Genomic DNA, 15,211 nt, shown 5'->3' with positions numbered 1-15,211 from the left:
CCCGCATTCCTTTAATCGTCCCTGTCCAGCTTTCCAGGACACCTGAGCTTTTCAGCTCTTTCTCTCCAGTGCTGCATGTTGCATTTTAGGACTTCCATCCAGTAGGAGTCCATCACCCCAACTTAAGAGGGGTCTCAAAAGGGTTTTGAGGGGTCTGGTTCAGTTTTTACCCCCAAAAACTCTGTGTAGAGTTTAGTCCTGCTCTCTCTCTCTCTTCATTAGGCATCTCTGTGTCTTCTTGCCTGGTTGCAAGCCGCCTCTGCTGCTTTCTTATCTTTTGGCTCTCAGCCACAGTCTCTGGACGCTGCTTCTGCTGCTGCTCTGTCTCTGCTCACTCACAGTGGAGAAAACTTCTTTAGCTTTCAGCCACAGGTACTTAGCCCAGCATTACGCTGTTCCAAGTCCCTGCAGCCCACCCCCAGCCGGGGCTGGTGGGTCAGAGCCCCCCCCAGAGGGGGCTGCTGCTGTTTCTCCTCGTGGCTCCTACAACATGGCTACTTCTTCTACAAAACCTCAAAACTTCAAGGGTCACCACCCCCTGGGGTTTTACCATTTTACAATTTCAGGGGGAAAAACTGTTTCCCCCCACCACAAGCAGCCACTTCATCCCGAGGGAATTTAGGCCTGCCATACCCCACCTCCTGCTAGCACACTCAAAAGTATCAGCTTTTCTGCAGAGGAGGCACTTTACTCCTCCCATTGAAGAGGAGGCCTGCCAGCCCTGGAGAAAAGCTGAATATATAACTATCAGACTAATTCCAGGAAAAAGGGATGTGGTTTGTCATAGGCAATAACTGGAAAGTGGATGAACAACAGTGCAACACAAATAGTAAATTTTCCTTCTACCAAGCCCATTTCTGTAAAACAGACCTGTGACAGATGTTCATGAACCAACCTATATCCTTGGCTCAGGCTCTGTGGCCCAGGGATTCGTCCTCAACAGTCGAAAGCAGCACTTCTCCCACTCAGTTCTTCTGCTCTTGATGCTGATTATTGTGCTCATGCCACTTACGTTCATGTCACAGGTCATCATACAGCACATACAGGATAACCAGGGGATCATGTCCGGCCAGCATAGGTTTAGAAAAGGTAGGTCCTGCATGACCAATCTGATCTTCTTTTATGACCAAGTGACCCACCTAGTGGACAAGGGAAAGCCTGTGGATGCTGTCTACCTGGATTTCGGCAAAACTTTTGATACTGTCTCCCTGGCACTCTCCTGGAAAAGTTGGCAGCCCACAGTTTGGACAGGTGCACTCATCACTGTGTTAAGAACCGGCTAGATGGCAGGTCCAGAGAGTGGTGGTGATCCAGTTGGTGGAAAATCACTAGTGGCATTCCCCCAGGTTCAGTATTGGGCCTAGTCCTGTTTAATATCTTTATTAATGATCTGGACAGGGGGATCAAGTGCACCCTCAGTAGATTCACTGATGACACTAAGTTGGATGGGAGTGTTGATCTGCTGGAGGGTCGGAAGGCTCTGCAAAGGGATCTGGACAGGTTGGATCGATGGGCCAAGGCCAAAGCTTTGAGGTTCAACAAGCTGAAGTGCTGGGCCTGCACTTGGAACAAAAGAACCCCATGCAGTGCTACAGGCTTGGGAAAGAGTGGTTGGAAAGTGGCCCAGTAGAAAAGGACTTGAGAGTGCTGTTTGAGAGTTGGCTGAACATGAGCCAGCAATGTGCCCAGGTGGGCAAGAAGGCCAATGGCATCCTGGCTTGTATCAGGAATAGTGGGGCCAGTAGGACCAGGGCAATGATTCTTCCACTGTACTCGGCACTGGTGAAGCCACACCTCAAGTGCTGTGTCCATTTCTGGGCACTGAGAGACTGGAATGTGTACGGAGAAGGGAAATGAAGCTGGTGAAGAGGCTGGAACACAAGTCATATGAGAAGCAGCTGAGGGAACTTGGGTTGTTTAGCCTGATGAAAATGACACTCAGGGGAAATCTTATCATTCTCTACAACTACCTGAAAGGAGGTTGTAGCCCGGGGGATGGGGGGTGGGAGGGGTGTTGGCCTCTTCTCCCAGGCAGCAAGTGACAGGACAAGAGGAAATGGCCTCAAGTTGCGCCAGGGAAGGTTCAGGTTGGACATCAGGAAGAATTTCTTCATGGAAAAAGTTGTTAAACATTGGAATGGACCACCCAGAGAGGTGGTAGAATCATCATCCCTGGAAGTGTTCAAGAAATGACTGGACATGGCACTTAGTGCTATGGTCTAGGTGGTGTTGGGTCAAAGGTTGAACTTAGATGTCTTTTCCAACCTAAATGATTCTGTTCTCTGTTATACAGGCAGGGGAAGAACCTGAGGTGCTACAGCTGCAGGGGATTTCTTCAAGACTTGGTGGCTGTGCCCAAGGTGTCACAGTCATGTCTTAAATGTAGTGAGCAGTTTGAAGGAGCAATAAGCCAGTCAGTAAATTAAAAATGACAGAAGAGATTTTAAAATACCTCAATACAATTTCAGCAAGTTAGTATTGGCTTACTAGAAGTTCACATTAGCAAAACTAATGCAGAAAGTAGTGTTAGAACAATGATATGTACAACCTAAAACCATATCAGATCATAAAAACAATTAAGTTATGTTCATCTGAAATAATTTGACGATAAGACTAGAATGATATCAGAGAACAAGGAAGCCATACCTGCAGGGGTGGAGGAAGAAACTGTCTGTTAAAAAAAAGAGCATGTGTCTAGCCTCATGCCACGCATTTCCAATAGAGATCGACAACTTCCCATGCCTGCCAGATGTGATGAGATCCTCCAGAGGGGAAAGTAAAGGGCATAGAGCATTTTAAAGTAATTTTTGGGCTGCATGTCCATTTTAGGATTCAGCTGGATGCTGTTATTGTCACTAGCAGCTTTAGAGACCTTGTGTATGCCAAAACTAAGGTTTGGCTAAGGTTAGGGATTTGGTCACCAAGAGCGGTAGGGATATACGCTGCCTCCATCTGTTGAATATGCCTGCTGGGAGGGACGCAGCACATATGGCGGCAAACTCCATCCTCCCTGTGCAAGCTGCCCTGTGCTTTCAGTCCCTCCAGAGCATCCTGAGTGGGATCTGGTTTACTACCGGACATTAAGTAACACATTTTATAGGCACTCCCTCATTGGAGATGTGATGTGAGTTTTTACATGCCAAACATAAGCAATGTTGGCTAGTTCCTGGCAAGACAACTGCCCGGAGCAGGAAGGGCAGGAGTAACGGACTGCTTTAGAAAACCCTTTGCATTTCTTTCCTCGGAGATCCTTTTGATTCCCAACCTACTTTATCTGGTACAAGATAAGGTGAAATGAGATTGGTAGTGACTGTGGAATTCAGTGGCAAGGCTGCAGTGGAGGCAACTGTAAGAAGCCACTGGACCAGGCAAGGTGAGTGGCTGGGCAGCAGCTGCTGGCTCCTTCTCCCTCCCTCCAGCTGGCAGCGCCCAGGGGCAGCAGTCAGCTGCAGAGCACTGCAGAGAGCCAGAGAGCTGCCAGCCTTCACACCCACCAGCTCCTCAGCCACGGATAGAGGGAGAGGGATGTTTTTGGTTAGGCTTCCAGTTTGAACTCAGGGCATTTCATACTTGGATTTTTTTACTTTCCTCTACCTAGAGCACTTGGTCTTTGATTGTGGTCCAAATGCACCTGTAATAAGAGATAGCTTTCTGGCAAATACAAGATCTCTGAAAAATTTCAGAGCAAGCTGTCAGATTAAAAGCATAGCTAGCTATAAAATGCACAATGAAGAATGAAGACATGCAGAAACAAGGCTGTAAAAAACATGTATATTTACTCAGAGTGCAGGTTCAGCAGACCTTAAATGCTTTCTATAGGATTCTTTTAGTCCTGTTGAAATATTGTTCTTACACTTTCTTCTTTCTTTTGCTGTCTTAGACACAAGTGAAATTCTGGAGATGTTCTTGCTTCACAAGAGGGCAACTGTTAAGAGAAGGACAGCTACTGATAGGAATAGTTTAAATTTACAAAACGTTACATGTTACCAAAGTGCACTAGTCTGTCATTTTTATTTGAAGATTTTTTTCCTCAGCTTGCTAAAAAATGTTTAGCAAGAAACAAACAAACAGTGGAAGAATTCTAGTGCAGAACCACATGGAAATAGGACAGGCAGTATCATATGAGCTGCAGTAACAAGGCAGAGTCAGGATGAAGTCCTCTTGGACAGTCCCAAAGCTGATGTAACCAACAGTCTTAATGTTTTGTTCAGATGGATGCTTCAAGAGATGGTTTCAGCATAATGATCCAGAATAATTCAGAAGAGCATCTGGAGAAGGACTACAAAGGAGTTTTCAGAACATTATAAGCAAGTCTTCAAATTGCTAGAAGAAATCCAAAAGTGCTTTGAGAAATGGATTGCTTTCTTCATTTGCAAGTCTACTGCAATAATTAAATTTAGAAAAAAGTCAAGAAAGAAAGAAATAAGAAAAGAAAAGCACCTTTTCTTTTTGTGGGGGGGAAGAGGAGGAAAATGTGGGGAAGGAAGAAAAGTAGTATTTATGTACTCTGAGGCAAGTCCAGGGAAATGAAGCCCAAGGACAAGATAAAGTGGGACTCGGAAAAAAGGCTGACTTTCATTCTGTAGTCTTAAGAGGAAAAGCTCTGATGCTAGATGCAAGACTTGTACCATACTTAAAAAAGAGTTGGACAGATTTGAGCATCAGAAACTTCAGACAACAACCTTAAACTTGTTCTTTAGGCAAAGGAAATCAGTAGGTAGTTAGAAACATTAAACATCTGCAGTAACTACTTTATAACCAGCAAACCAAGAACTTCTCTCATACAAACCTTTATAAGTCATGAAGTTAAATTTATCAGTGATCTCCCTGTGACAGTTCCTGAATACAGTATATATGAGGTGGAGTTATGATATTTTGCATATTCTTATACAGAAATGCCCATGTTATGTTCTGGAAGCCTATCACCTGTATGCCTGTAGGAGCTAGTGTACCTGCATTTCTTCTCATTGGAGTGTAAAAAACCAACAAACCCAACATGCAAATACTCCTCCTTTCTTACTTTTCTGATATTCCTTTGAAGTCACTCTGTGCAATTCATAGCATTGCTTGATGGCATTCACACTGCCAGTGGCCTTGCTCCAGAATTCAGGGTTTTCCTCAGGAATAGCGGTCCCCTGGCATGAGCCACAGATGTTTGAGAGCATATATTTTTGCCATGCCATCTGCTGAGAAAAGTCAGAATCTCGGCTGTCAACACTACTCTCATGTGAAGGCAAGGGTCCAGAGGCTTACCATTCCCTCCAGGCATATCTGCATTTTTTCTTCCTCTTTAAAGCAAGTTCAGAAAACATAATTATGCATATTTTAATTGCAAGATGGTGGTGTCAACCAGCAGGTTTTGTTTTGGGCTTGATCTCACTATGCCTCAGAGTTATGAGATTTCATTTCTGTTCTTATCATTATCACAAACTTAGCTTAGTGTTTAAGAAACACCTTTTAGATGTTTCAATTTTCACAGTCCTACTTTCAGATATCGGAAATATATTTAAGCACATGGAGACTCACTGGTTGGGCTAAAGTTCAGGAGGAAATACAAGAATGTAGAATCACTAAAAGCAAAAAATCAAGTGCTGGGGCGCACCAGCCTAAGGTGTACAAATGTCACAGCTGAGCAGTATAATGGGTTAACAAGTGGTTTGTTGTTGCTGGCAAATCTGACTCCTTCAACAAAGTGACCATCTGTAATAGTACCCTCAGTCCTGACTGAGGTCTGAAGCCACAATCATGAGTGGGGGAGCATCAGTGTGGTGCTGGGGACTGAGCACAGGAAAAAGGACCTGCTGTTTTTCCTGCTCACCTCCGTCCCCACCACTGAAATACAACTGAAAATCAATTGGCCTTTTGAACTTTCAAGCCAACTGAAGTCAGTGCTTTGTGAAGTCAGTGCCTCACATCATGGGTACTGAAGCTTTAGTTATACCTTTTCCTGGCTAAGCAGAAGTCTAAGGCAATCCACGTGTCTCAAACGTTAATCAGAAATGAAAGTAGCAAGTGGGTGAGCAGAGATGGGCATTATTTAACCTGCTCCTCTCTGCTCTTCAGCATTAGATTCCCTGTCTTGATGTTACCCTGGGGCCTTAGAAGACACTCCCACTCAGGTATCCAGCCTGACAAGTATTAAGAAAACTTTTTGCTTTGGTCTAAGTTGCGGCAGTACCAGATATTCTGACAGGGTCCCTCCCTCCTGACATGAGGCCTGCTATGATAGGTATTACTGCATCAAATAATAGGTATTACTGCATCAAGGAAGCTTGCATCAAAGCTGCAGTTCCTTCCCTGCCTAAAGAAAAATCCCCATTTTTAATAGCTTTGGCAAGAATATGTATTTTTTTCTTACTATGAATATTGCCATGGGTGCCACTAATAACCCCACATAGAGGCTACGTTTCTTTTAAGGAAGTTTTCAACAGAAGTCATTCTTAGCAGGCTGATAGTCTGCTATGGCATCTGGTGTGGAACTGAGCATGGATGCATTTTCATCTCTGTCTTTGATTCAAAGAGTAGCAGAACTATGGAGACAAGTGTGTAAGGCCAATACACTGCTTCTCATTGGTAGCCACCAGTTCAATACTCACAGCAATCAAAGGAGTTGTACATTGTTGCCCTTCTGGAACAAGAAGGAACTGAAGAACTCTTCTTTTAAACAGCGTTGCTAATAGTGATAATTGTTAATTTATGTTTTCACACTGCAGAGTAAGCTGTACTTTTACTTTGATAATTCCATACTTACATAAAGTACCAGGGAAGCTTTGGCACAGTCCTCAGTTAAAAGCTGTCCTAAGTGATAGATCTTCACTACAGGAATAAACATCTTCTTTCTCACATACTGTAGTGGAAACAGCGTCATTCCTCCTGCAAGCCCAAAAGAGCCAAAGGGAGGTTACTATTGTGCTTATTTTTGTAAAAAGGAGTTTATCTCAAGTAGATCTCCGCCATGGTCTGACTCACAGAATAAGAATTAACCCATGGTTTCCCCTGTAGAGCTGCTCCTTTGCTATCCCACTTCACAGAATCACAGAATTCTGTGATCTGTGATCACTTCTACATTTCCTGCATCAGGAACTATCTTGAAAGGTCACAGCACCTCGAAACCACATTGCAGACAGTGTATCGTTGTTTGTAGACTTGAGCTGCATCAGTTCGTATCTGGATTAAGAGACAAATTTCCTTTACAGCATTTCCTCACTGTGCTGGACCCTCACCAGCTTCCTTTTCCTGGTTTACCTCTTACCTGCTGTGGTTTCTCCAAAATTTCTGCTTAATTTGAAGGAAGTTTCTACTCTTTTGAGGATGCCCTTTCTTTTGGTGGTATTAGATCTCATCAATGCTGATGACCACAGGGCTGTTTAGCCAGATTGCCCAGCTCTTGCTGGCAAGACACTTCTGCAAGTGACATGAATCACAGGTTTGCTTAAACTTCCAGGCCCAGAACTCATACTAATTTCTTCATGACCATTAAAAACTTCAGTCTTTATCAGCAGGGCTGATCTGGGGCCTTTGCCCCAGAGAACAGGTATGATTTGTATTAGATGACATCATTGCCACAAGTTTATCTCTTGTCGTTGGAAGTCTTTCCTGAAGGAAAGGAGACTGCTGGTAAGATACTTTCCAAGTGAGAGTCATAAGCCTGCTCCCAGATAGCTGCTTGCTTTGAAGTAAACAAGCAAGTCAACCCACAAGCTGGCTTTCTTCTTGCATTTTTTGGTTATCACATTTGCAAGATATCTACAATTAGCTCAGATTCACCTTAAATATGTGCAAGTAATTGACTGCATACAGAGGGTGCACTTGTCTGCTCCAAACTGATTTGCATGGAAAGGTGCTCCGACCTTCCCAAAAAAGTCTTCCAGCAGCACAAGCATTGCAGAGAGCAGTTAACACCAAAGGAAGGCCAATTCCCCCTGCCAGGCTGTAGTTTTGAACATAAAAGCCCTATTTCCCCTCTAAAGAAATGAATGCTAATTGCAGTAAGCCACACACACAACAGCTCCCAAAAGGCAGGAAAATACGAACAGAAACTGAGTTCTTCCAGATCACATCCTTTCCATCCAGGGCATTGCAGCAATCCTCACCCAGTACTTTCAGTTCTCATTATTTAATTGCTGGATTTGAGTTTTCATGTTCCTACAAACTTCTCACACACAGTGCAGTGTTTCCCAAGCCAATAGTCCCAAGTAAAAATACCTCAAGATAATGACACAAACTTGAAGGCCCCTCAGAGTTTCCTTTTAAAGAGGACCTGAGCATGTGATACTCTGAGAAAAATAACCAGAAAAGGCATCAGTGGCTTCAATAATTAGAATATTGTTTTATTTATTTTGAGATAAGTCCAAAGTCGGTGAATATGCAAAAAAAAAAAATCAAAAACAAATAGGCCAAATCTAAGATTAGCTATGCTAGGAAAAAAAAAATAAAAAAGGTAAAAAAGAATAAGTTTCGCCGTAGACTGCCATCCTAAAGGCACAAGAGGATAACTAATTATGTACAAACATACTCAGCTCTCACAGCAATCCAGGCTGGGTGGACACTGAATAGGGGAAGCCCTGCAGAAAAGGTTCTCAGGGTCCTGATGGTCAGTTAGCTGAGCCCTGCCAGCAGAAGGGCCAAAAACATCCTAGGCTGTATGAACAGAAGTACAGCCAGTAGGTTGCCGGACATGATTATTCCCGTCCTCTCAGTACTCAATGGATCGTATCCAGGGTACTGCATCAATTTTGGTGTGAGTTCAGCAGAGGGTCTGCAGGATGCTCAGGGCTCTGGAGCACTTGTCCTGTGAAAAGAAACTGTGACACTGAGGTAGTTCATCCTGGTTAACCTTTGGGAGTGCTTACAACAGCTCTCAACACCTGTGGGAAGGAGACCAAGGAGCTGAGTGAGGCTTTTCACAGCAATGAACGGTGGGAGGATGAGAAACTATGAACAAAAGTTGAAAGCAGAGGGGTTCAGAGAGAAGATAAGGAGATTGTCTCACCCTGAGGACAGATGGGCATGGGTGCAGGTTGCCCAGGGAAGTTGTACTGTCTCCGTCCTTGGAGTTTTCCAAGCCTCAAAAGGGCACAGCCCTGAGCAGCCTGGTGTGAGCTCAGAGGTGACTGTACCTGAGCGGGAGGGTGCACTGGAGTCCTCCTGACCTTCCTTCCCCTCCAAATATGCCTATGATCTTGCAATCCTTTATAAATAATTTTTCTGTAACATTATTACTTACAAAGACACCAAGTACACAAATACGTGGACCGCAATATTTGATGCCTAGCAACCAGCAGAGCAATTCCTGGAAATCCACATAAAGAGAATTGCAGGGGCTGGACTCTGCACTTATTAGATGCTTTTTGCCATTGGAATAGCACATTACAGCCAAAGGAAAGTCTAACAAATTGTTTGACTGCTTTCTGATACAGATGCGACAGGGCTTTGAGGATTAGTCAAGATGAACCTCATTATGTCAGGCCTGTACACACTTTGCCTCAAACAGATTTTTACCTGATCAGCACAAACAGAAAACAAATGAAGTGTCCCGGGACCTTTTGTAGGTCAATACTGGAGTCTATCTTTATGCCATAACTACTCATAATGTTAGTCATTGGGACATAGGTCTTTAGAAAGCACGGGAGCGAAAGGGAGAGAAATCCTCTGTGTTGTTACTTTTCTTCTCACAGAGCCCCATATCCTCTCTCCATCACATAAACACAGACTAAAGATGTATTGTTCAACTGATTCAGGTGGTGCAATGACAAGGATATCCTAACCAAAGAAGCAATTTTATTGCCTTACCTTCTACAGCCACAAGCACTCTCTGCTCCAAATCCACTTCTTCCTGTAATTCTGTGCTTCTCTGGAGAAAATTTCTGACTGCAGGTGTGCAGAAAGCAAACTAAATTATCCCAACGAGCCTTTTGGATCTTACAGTCTAGGAATTGAGCTGTGTCCATTTGATATAGTAGACTGAAACGAAAGAAAAGAGTATGGGAGAGAACCCTCTGTGGGTTGTGCCTACCTTTCTATTCTGAAAGCCTGTTTAATTATTTGCCCTTACGGTGAAGTGTTCTTAAATGACAAAAATAATTAAATAAAAACAAGACAGTGATCTTTGTGCTAGTAAGGGCATATGAATAATAACACTATGACCTACTGGCAAAGGAGGGGTAGGGGAGGAAGAAAAACACTGGGTACTGGGGACTCCCTCTTCATTGGTCATCCCAGAGCATCATGTGGCCACAGCTCCTTTTTAAACATAAGTCCTCATCTCCTGGAGCTCATAATATCCTCCCGTCCTGCATTTCTATTTGAACCTGTGGAAGACATCTTTCTAGCCTGACAAGATGTGCGACCAGTTTGTGGGCACCTGGAAGTTCGTTTCTAGTGAAAACTTTGAGGACTATATGAAAGAACTCGGTAAGAATTGTTATTCTGAGTTGTATCTAGGACAGGGAAAGAATATCAATTTTGAACTTTATTCTTTATTTGCTTTTTCTGGCTATATTGTTTGTCAAGGGAGCTTTAGTCGGACTATTTTGATCAGATGGTCTTTAACTGGAGAACTCAGCTGTTGAATTAGTGGTATTAAATTACTATAAAGTAGAAAAATTGAATCAAGAATAGAATCTTGATTGAGAGGAATAGTTTCAGGTAAACCAAGTCTATGCATGCATGAATTAGCTTTTATCCTTGGACATGCAAATTGGTGTGATGCTGGAAAGCAGCAAGCTTCTCTATGTCTAAAAGCAGCACACCCAAACAACTTTACATTGTTACCGGACTGAGACACCAATTAATTGCCATGGCTATTATAGTGAATGAAACTCTGCAGCTGCCTCCAGTGAATATTAACAAAGAAAATTGCATGGATTCATGCAGATACTTGCAAAGATTTGATGTCTAACACTTTCTTTAAAGGCGTAAGCTTCTTGCTTAAATTTAAAATTGGGCTTTAAAAGTCTTCAACATTCTGTTAGTGTGGAAGAAGCATGGGGTAACCTGCACTGATTCAATTAGTACATGGTAAAAAGCTGGGAGTTTTTTGCAGATTAGGGGTAAAATACTCACTGTGACTTATGCAGCACCCAAAAGCTTTCAGAGAGTGAGACTCTTGCACTCTTAATCTTTACTCCAGATTTTACTCAGGACGTAAGCATTGCCAGCTATTTCTTAATCATTTCCTTATATTCAGCCTAGCCACTGATAAATCTAAACAGTGCTTGCTTTTTTTCCCCCTTGTTTGTTTGTTTCACTGCTTTCAAGGCTTAGAAACTGTAGTATATTTCTGTTTATTTATGTTTAGATACATTTAGCGTACAAGTTAGAGTACAAGCTATCTCAGTTGTTCTGAACAAGTCCATGTGCAAAAATCCAACATTTAAATCTTGTGTCAGTGTTCACACTATTTTCACAACGTAGAAATTCCTTATATCAACTCTCTACATAGAGTAGAGAATCTCCTTACATCAACCCACCCAACTTGGTCTATAGCAGTTCCAAGCTATTGAGATGTTACAAAGGAACATCTGCAACATAGAATTATTAAAATTCAGAAAGCAATAAGGGGAAACAGCACTGAAGGGTTTTGATCTTTTTTTTTTTTTTGCAACACATAAGAGAAAAACATTGAGCAGAGATAAAAATTTCTGTCTTATTTATAGGTGTGGGGTTTGCTACCAGGAAGATGGCTGGTGTGGCCAAGCCCAATGTAACTATCAGCATCAGTGGTGATGTGATAACCATCAAAACAGAAAGTACTTTCAAAAATACAGAGGTCTCTTTCAGGCTGGGTGAAGAGTTTGATGAGACCACAGCAGATGACAGAAAAACAAAGGTGAGTTCAAAAATGCCACTTTGCAAATACATCTCTGAAATGGGATGTGGGTGCAGGAGGGCAGAGCTGTGATTTTGATATCCAGTGTAGAAATGTTGCCTTCATAGGTAAGACTGTTATGAATGCTTGTGCTCAGTGCCACTGGGACATGGAGATAGTCTTCTCTTCAGCCCAGAGCAGCCTGATGAAACAGCCACACTTTGTTTTTTCCTTTGGCAGAATGTCATAACCCTAGACAACGGCGTACTGAACCAGGTGCAGAAGTGGGATGGAAAAGAGACCATCATAAAGAGAAAAGTGGTGGATGGAAACCTGGTGGTGGTGCGTTCATTTTTGTTACCTAATCACTGAATTCAGCATGCAGAATTCATGTTTGGCTGATATATGAGTTTGGATTAAAAAGGAAAGGGAAAAGAATCATAAAGGGCTCTGTGCACTTGGTAAGAAGTCTCTCTGAATGAGTCTGGAGTGTGGGTTAGAACTGAAATGCTGTTAAACTTATGGAATGGTATGGAGGTGCCCATCTCCATTCATAGCAAGACATAGGAAAGTGTAGGGAGAAAAAAACCCAACATCCCTATGAGGGAAATTTTTATTTTCATATATCGGAGTCTCTAAGTCCTGGACAGTACAGAGGAAGCATTAGCAACATCCATGTAAGTGCATCCACTGTAAGAACTCTCCAGTTCATCTTCAGCAGAGGCTGAACAGCAATCTGTGGGAACCATCTCATGCATCATCAACAACTGTTTGAGCTAAAAAGGAAACCTGTGTGCAAGCTCTGTTGGTTGGTTTTATCTGGTCAGAGACTGTTGTGCTTGACTTAGTGCCAATAAGGCCCACCTACACTCCAGGGCTTCCCAGCACAGCTCTCCAGTTTTAGGAAATACACTTTGAAGAATCTGGGAGAGGACTAAAACTGTGTTCATTTTTGGCAGCTGAGATTCCTACATGCTGCAAAATGATACACATACATGAAATTCCCAAAGAGTTCTGCCCTTCCCTAGGGAAAAATAATATGTTCATAAATTTAATATTTAAATTTCTTTGGATAGAGACCAGAGGAGAAGAAACAGAAATAGTTTTTAATAACAACATTATTAAGAAAGACTGAATAAAACAGAGTTTGATCTAACAGAAAAACAGATGAAGACAGAGCCTAACATGCAGAGGCTGACACCAACAGCTGCAAGTCTGAAAGCTCTGTGTGTGTGCATGCGTTATACACACGTGTGAAGAAGACAAGCCACAGCTGCGAAAGATGAAAGGACAAAAGGCTAATTCCCAGGTCCAGAGTCCAGTCACCCTCCATAGAAATCCTAGGAGCCTTCTTTTGAGATTTTTAAAAGACTAGAACTCTCCTGGAGGTCGCTGAAGTAGTCCTTTAATGTTCTTTCAGTCTTGTGCTTGTATTTAGACTTCTGTTTCTGAAGATCTCAAAATTGAGTTTCATTGTTTTGACAATTGGTATTAGAGGAGGAGAAATGCAAATTTTTCTTACACTGATTCCCAATGACAAGTACTTCTCTACCTTCTGACTAACAAACATTTAGTGAGAATTAAAAGCTGATTGAATTTACCTTTCTTTCCAGGAATGCACCATGAATAATGTTTCCTGCAAAAGAGTTTATGAAAAAGCATGAAGAAATCACCTTCACACAGGATTAATGCTTGAAGCTGGAGAAAAACAACTTAACCAAAGGAGAAAAACTCCATAAATCTGTTTTAAAGAGAACTGTACTTTTTTCAGATATATCCCAAAACAGTTACATGCAGCTGGTCTAATTTGTTGTGCCTATTCAATAAAATATTCTGCTTTCTACAACATGTGCTTGTGCTGGTGTTTGTCAGAAAGGGGCTTTGGGGGGCATGTAAAGTGGGAAAGGGTACTGTGCAGGAAAGAATCGTGTGACAGGCAGTACCACACAGTAAATGTGACCCATCTCACCACAGAAAGAGGATTAGAGTCAATCTAGTAAGTGGCACTTGTGTGACAGTGACAGATGTAGACCTGGACACAGAAACATCATCTGGTGAGTGCTGCATGTAGGCTACCCACTGCAAGGAGTCTGTGCACAGCCAGGGGAATAAAGCGGCTGCTCTTGGTTTCAAGCAAAAGTTGTTGTTCCTGGGGCAGGGAGAAGGACAACCTATGGATGCTTGTGGATGCTGTGGATGACCGGTGTTGGCTTCCTCTGTGTAGAAATGCAGAAAATGGGGACAATCTGAAGTGGCTTGATCTTGTCTTTTCCCCCCTCAAGAGTGAAATTATAGCTGCTGTAGATTTCATCTGTGATTATTTTTTTAATGTGCTTTTCTTTAACATCTTATTTTGTCCTATATTAGACAAAAAGCCTTGAATTAAGAATCATAGCTTCAAAAGTACTCCCAGGTTTACTAAAAGCCTGTACAAGTTTGCTAGTGCTACAACCTTCTTTATTACCTACATGCATTTTCTACTAGCTGATTAGGTTTGATCAGTTTTGGGAACATGAGCCTCTCTAGATGTAAAGCCCTTTGGACACCATGTTTTCAACTCTGCTTATTTTCAAACTACCTTCTTCTAATGCTCATAGGCCTGGTCTCCTATTTCAAAACTTTGCATCCACAGAAGCTATGATTTCTACACCTGGGAGGACTCAAACTGAGAACAAAAATAATGAGAGTTCTAGGGAAAACCTGAACAATAAATCTCAAAATATGTGCATTAACCACTAAATGGGGAAATGACCGTATCTCAAGCTTTGCGATTAGGATCTGTGAACTAAATTCCTCATATTCCTGACATTCCTGAGGTCAGCTCTCAGAGGTGACCATGCAGCAGAGACTCCATGTACACTTGAACTTTCCTCTGCATGACTCAGACTGTTCTTGAGTTTTTGCACTGCTTATACAACTAAAGAGGGAAAAAGGACTTCTATACTCTGCATGAGCTGAGGAGTAGTTTAAGAGTAGTTCCAAAAGGCTATCGGTAAATCCTGAAGGAAATGTTGAAAGAGCCATGAACGAACAGCTCCTCTGTTTTAACTTTGGTTTCATTGCTTGTAAAGCCTCATCAACTTAAAGAACAACAGTTGCAGATTAGTGGTAGAAAATCTGCATGGGAGAGATGATTATAAGAAGCAGAAACATTGACTTAAATAGGCTACATAATTAAATAACAGCCCATAACTAAATAAATCCCATTGTCCACAGATTGGAAATACTGTATTTCAGAGGTCAAATTTCCAATATTCATATAGCAGCCTTTATTTTCTAGAAATCTTACATTCTCAATACAGCCAACAGTTACAAGTGGAACATTCACAGCTTAATATTTCAGAGGCAGGTAATCTCTTCTGAAAGTATCACCGTTTATTTTTGTACCTGGTGAGTGAATTC

The 15,211-nt window shown here is 42.3% G+C and overlaps 1 protein-coding gene across 1 annotated transcript; it reads left to right on the top strand.

The window, feature by feature from the left end:
- The first annotated feature begins 10,283 nt into the window (after positions 1-10,283).
- Positions 10,284-13,655, top strand: LOC114003559 (fatty acid-binding protein, adipocyte). The gene is made up of 4 exons (XM_027750645.2): positions 10,284-10,413; positions 11,658-11,830; positions 12,050-12,151; positions 13,423-13,655. Exons 1-4 carry the CDS (start codon positions 10,341-10,343, stop codon positions 13,471-13,473), a joined length of 399 nt encoding a protein of 132 aa, XP_027606446.1. The 5' UTR covers positions 10,284-10,340; the 3' UTR covers positions 13,474-13,655.
- The last annotated feature ends 1,556 nt before the right edge of the window (positions 13,656-15,211 follow it).

This window comes from Pipra filicauda, unplaced genomic scaffold, assembly GCF_003945595.2.
Source record: "Pipra filicauda isolate LSUMZ 115617 unplaced genomic scaffold, ASM394559v2 scaffold52_size3558583_pilon, whole genome shotgun sequence".
Lineage (NCBI taxonomy): Eukaryota > Metazoa > Chordata > Aves > Passeriformes > Pipridae > Pipra > Pipra filicauda.
The sequence above is the reverse complement of the archived record's forward strand: the minus strand, read 5'-3'. Positions and strand labels throughout refer to the sequence as shown.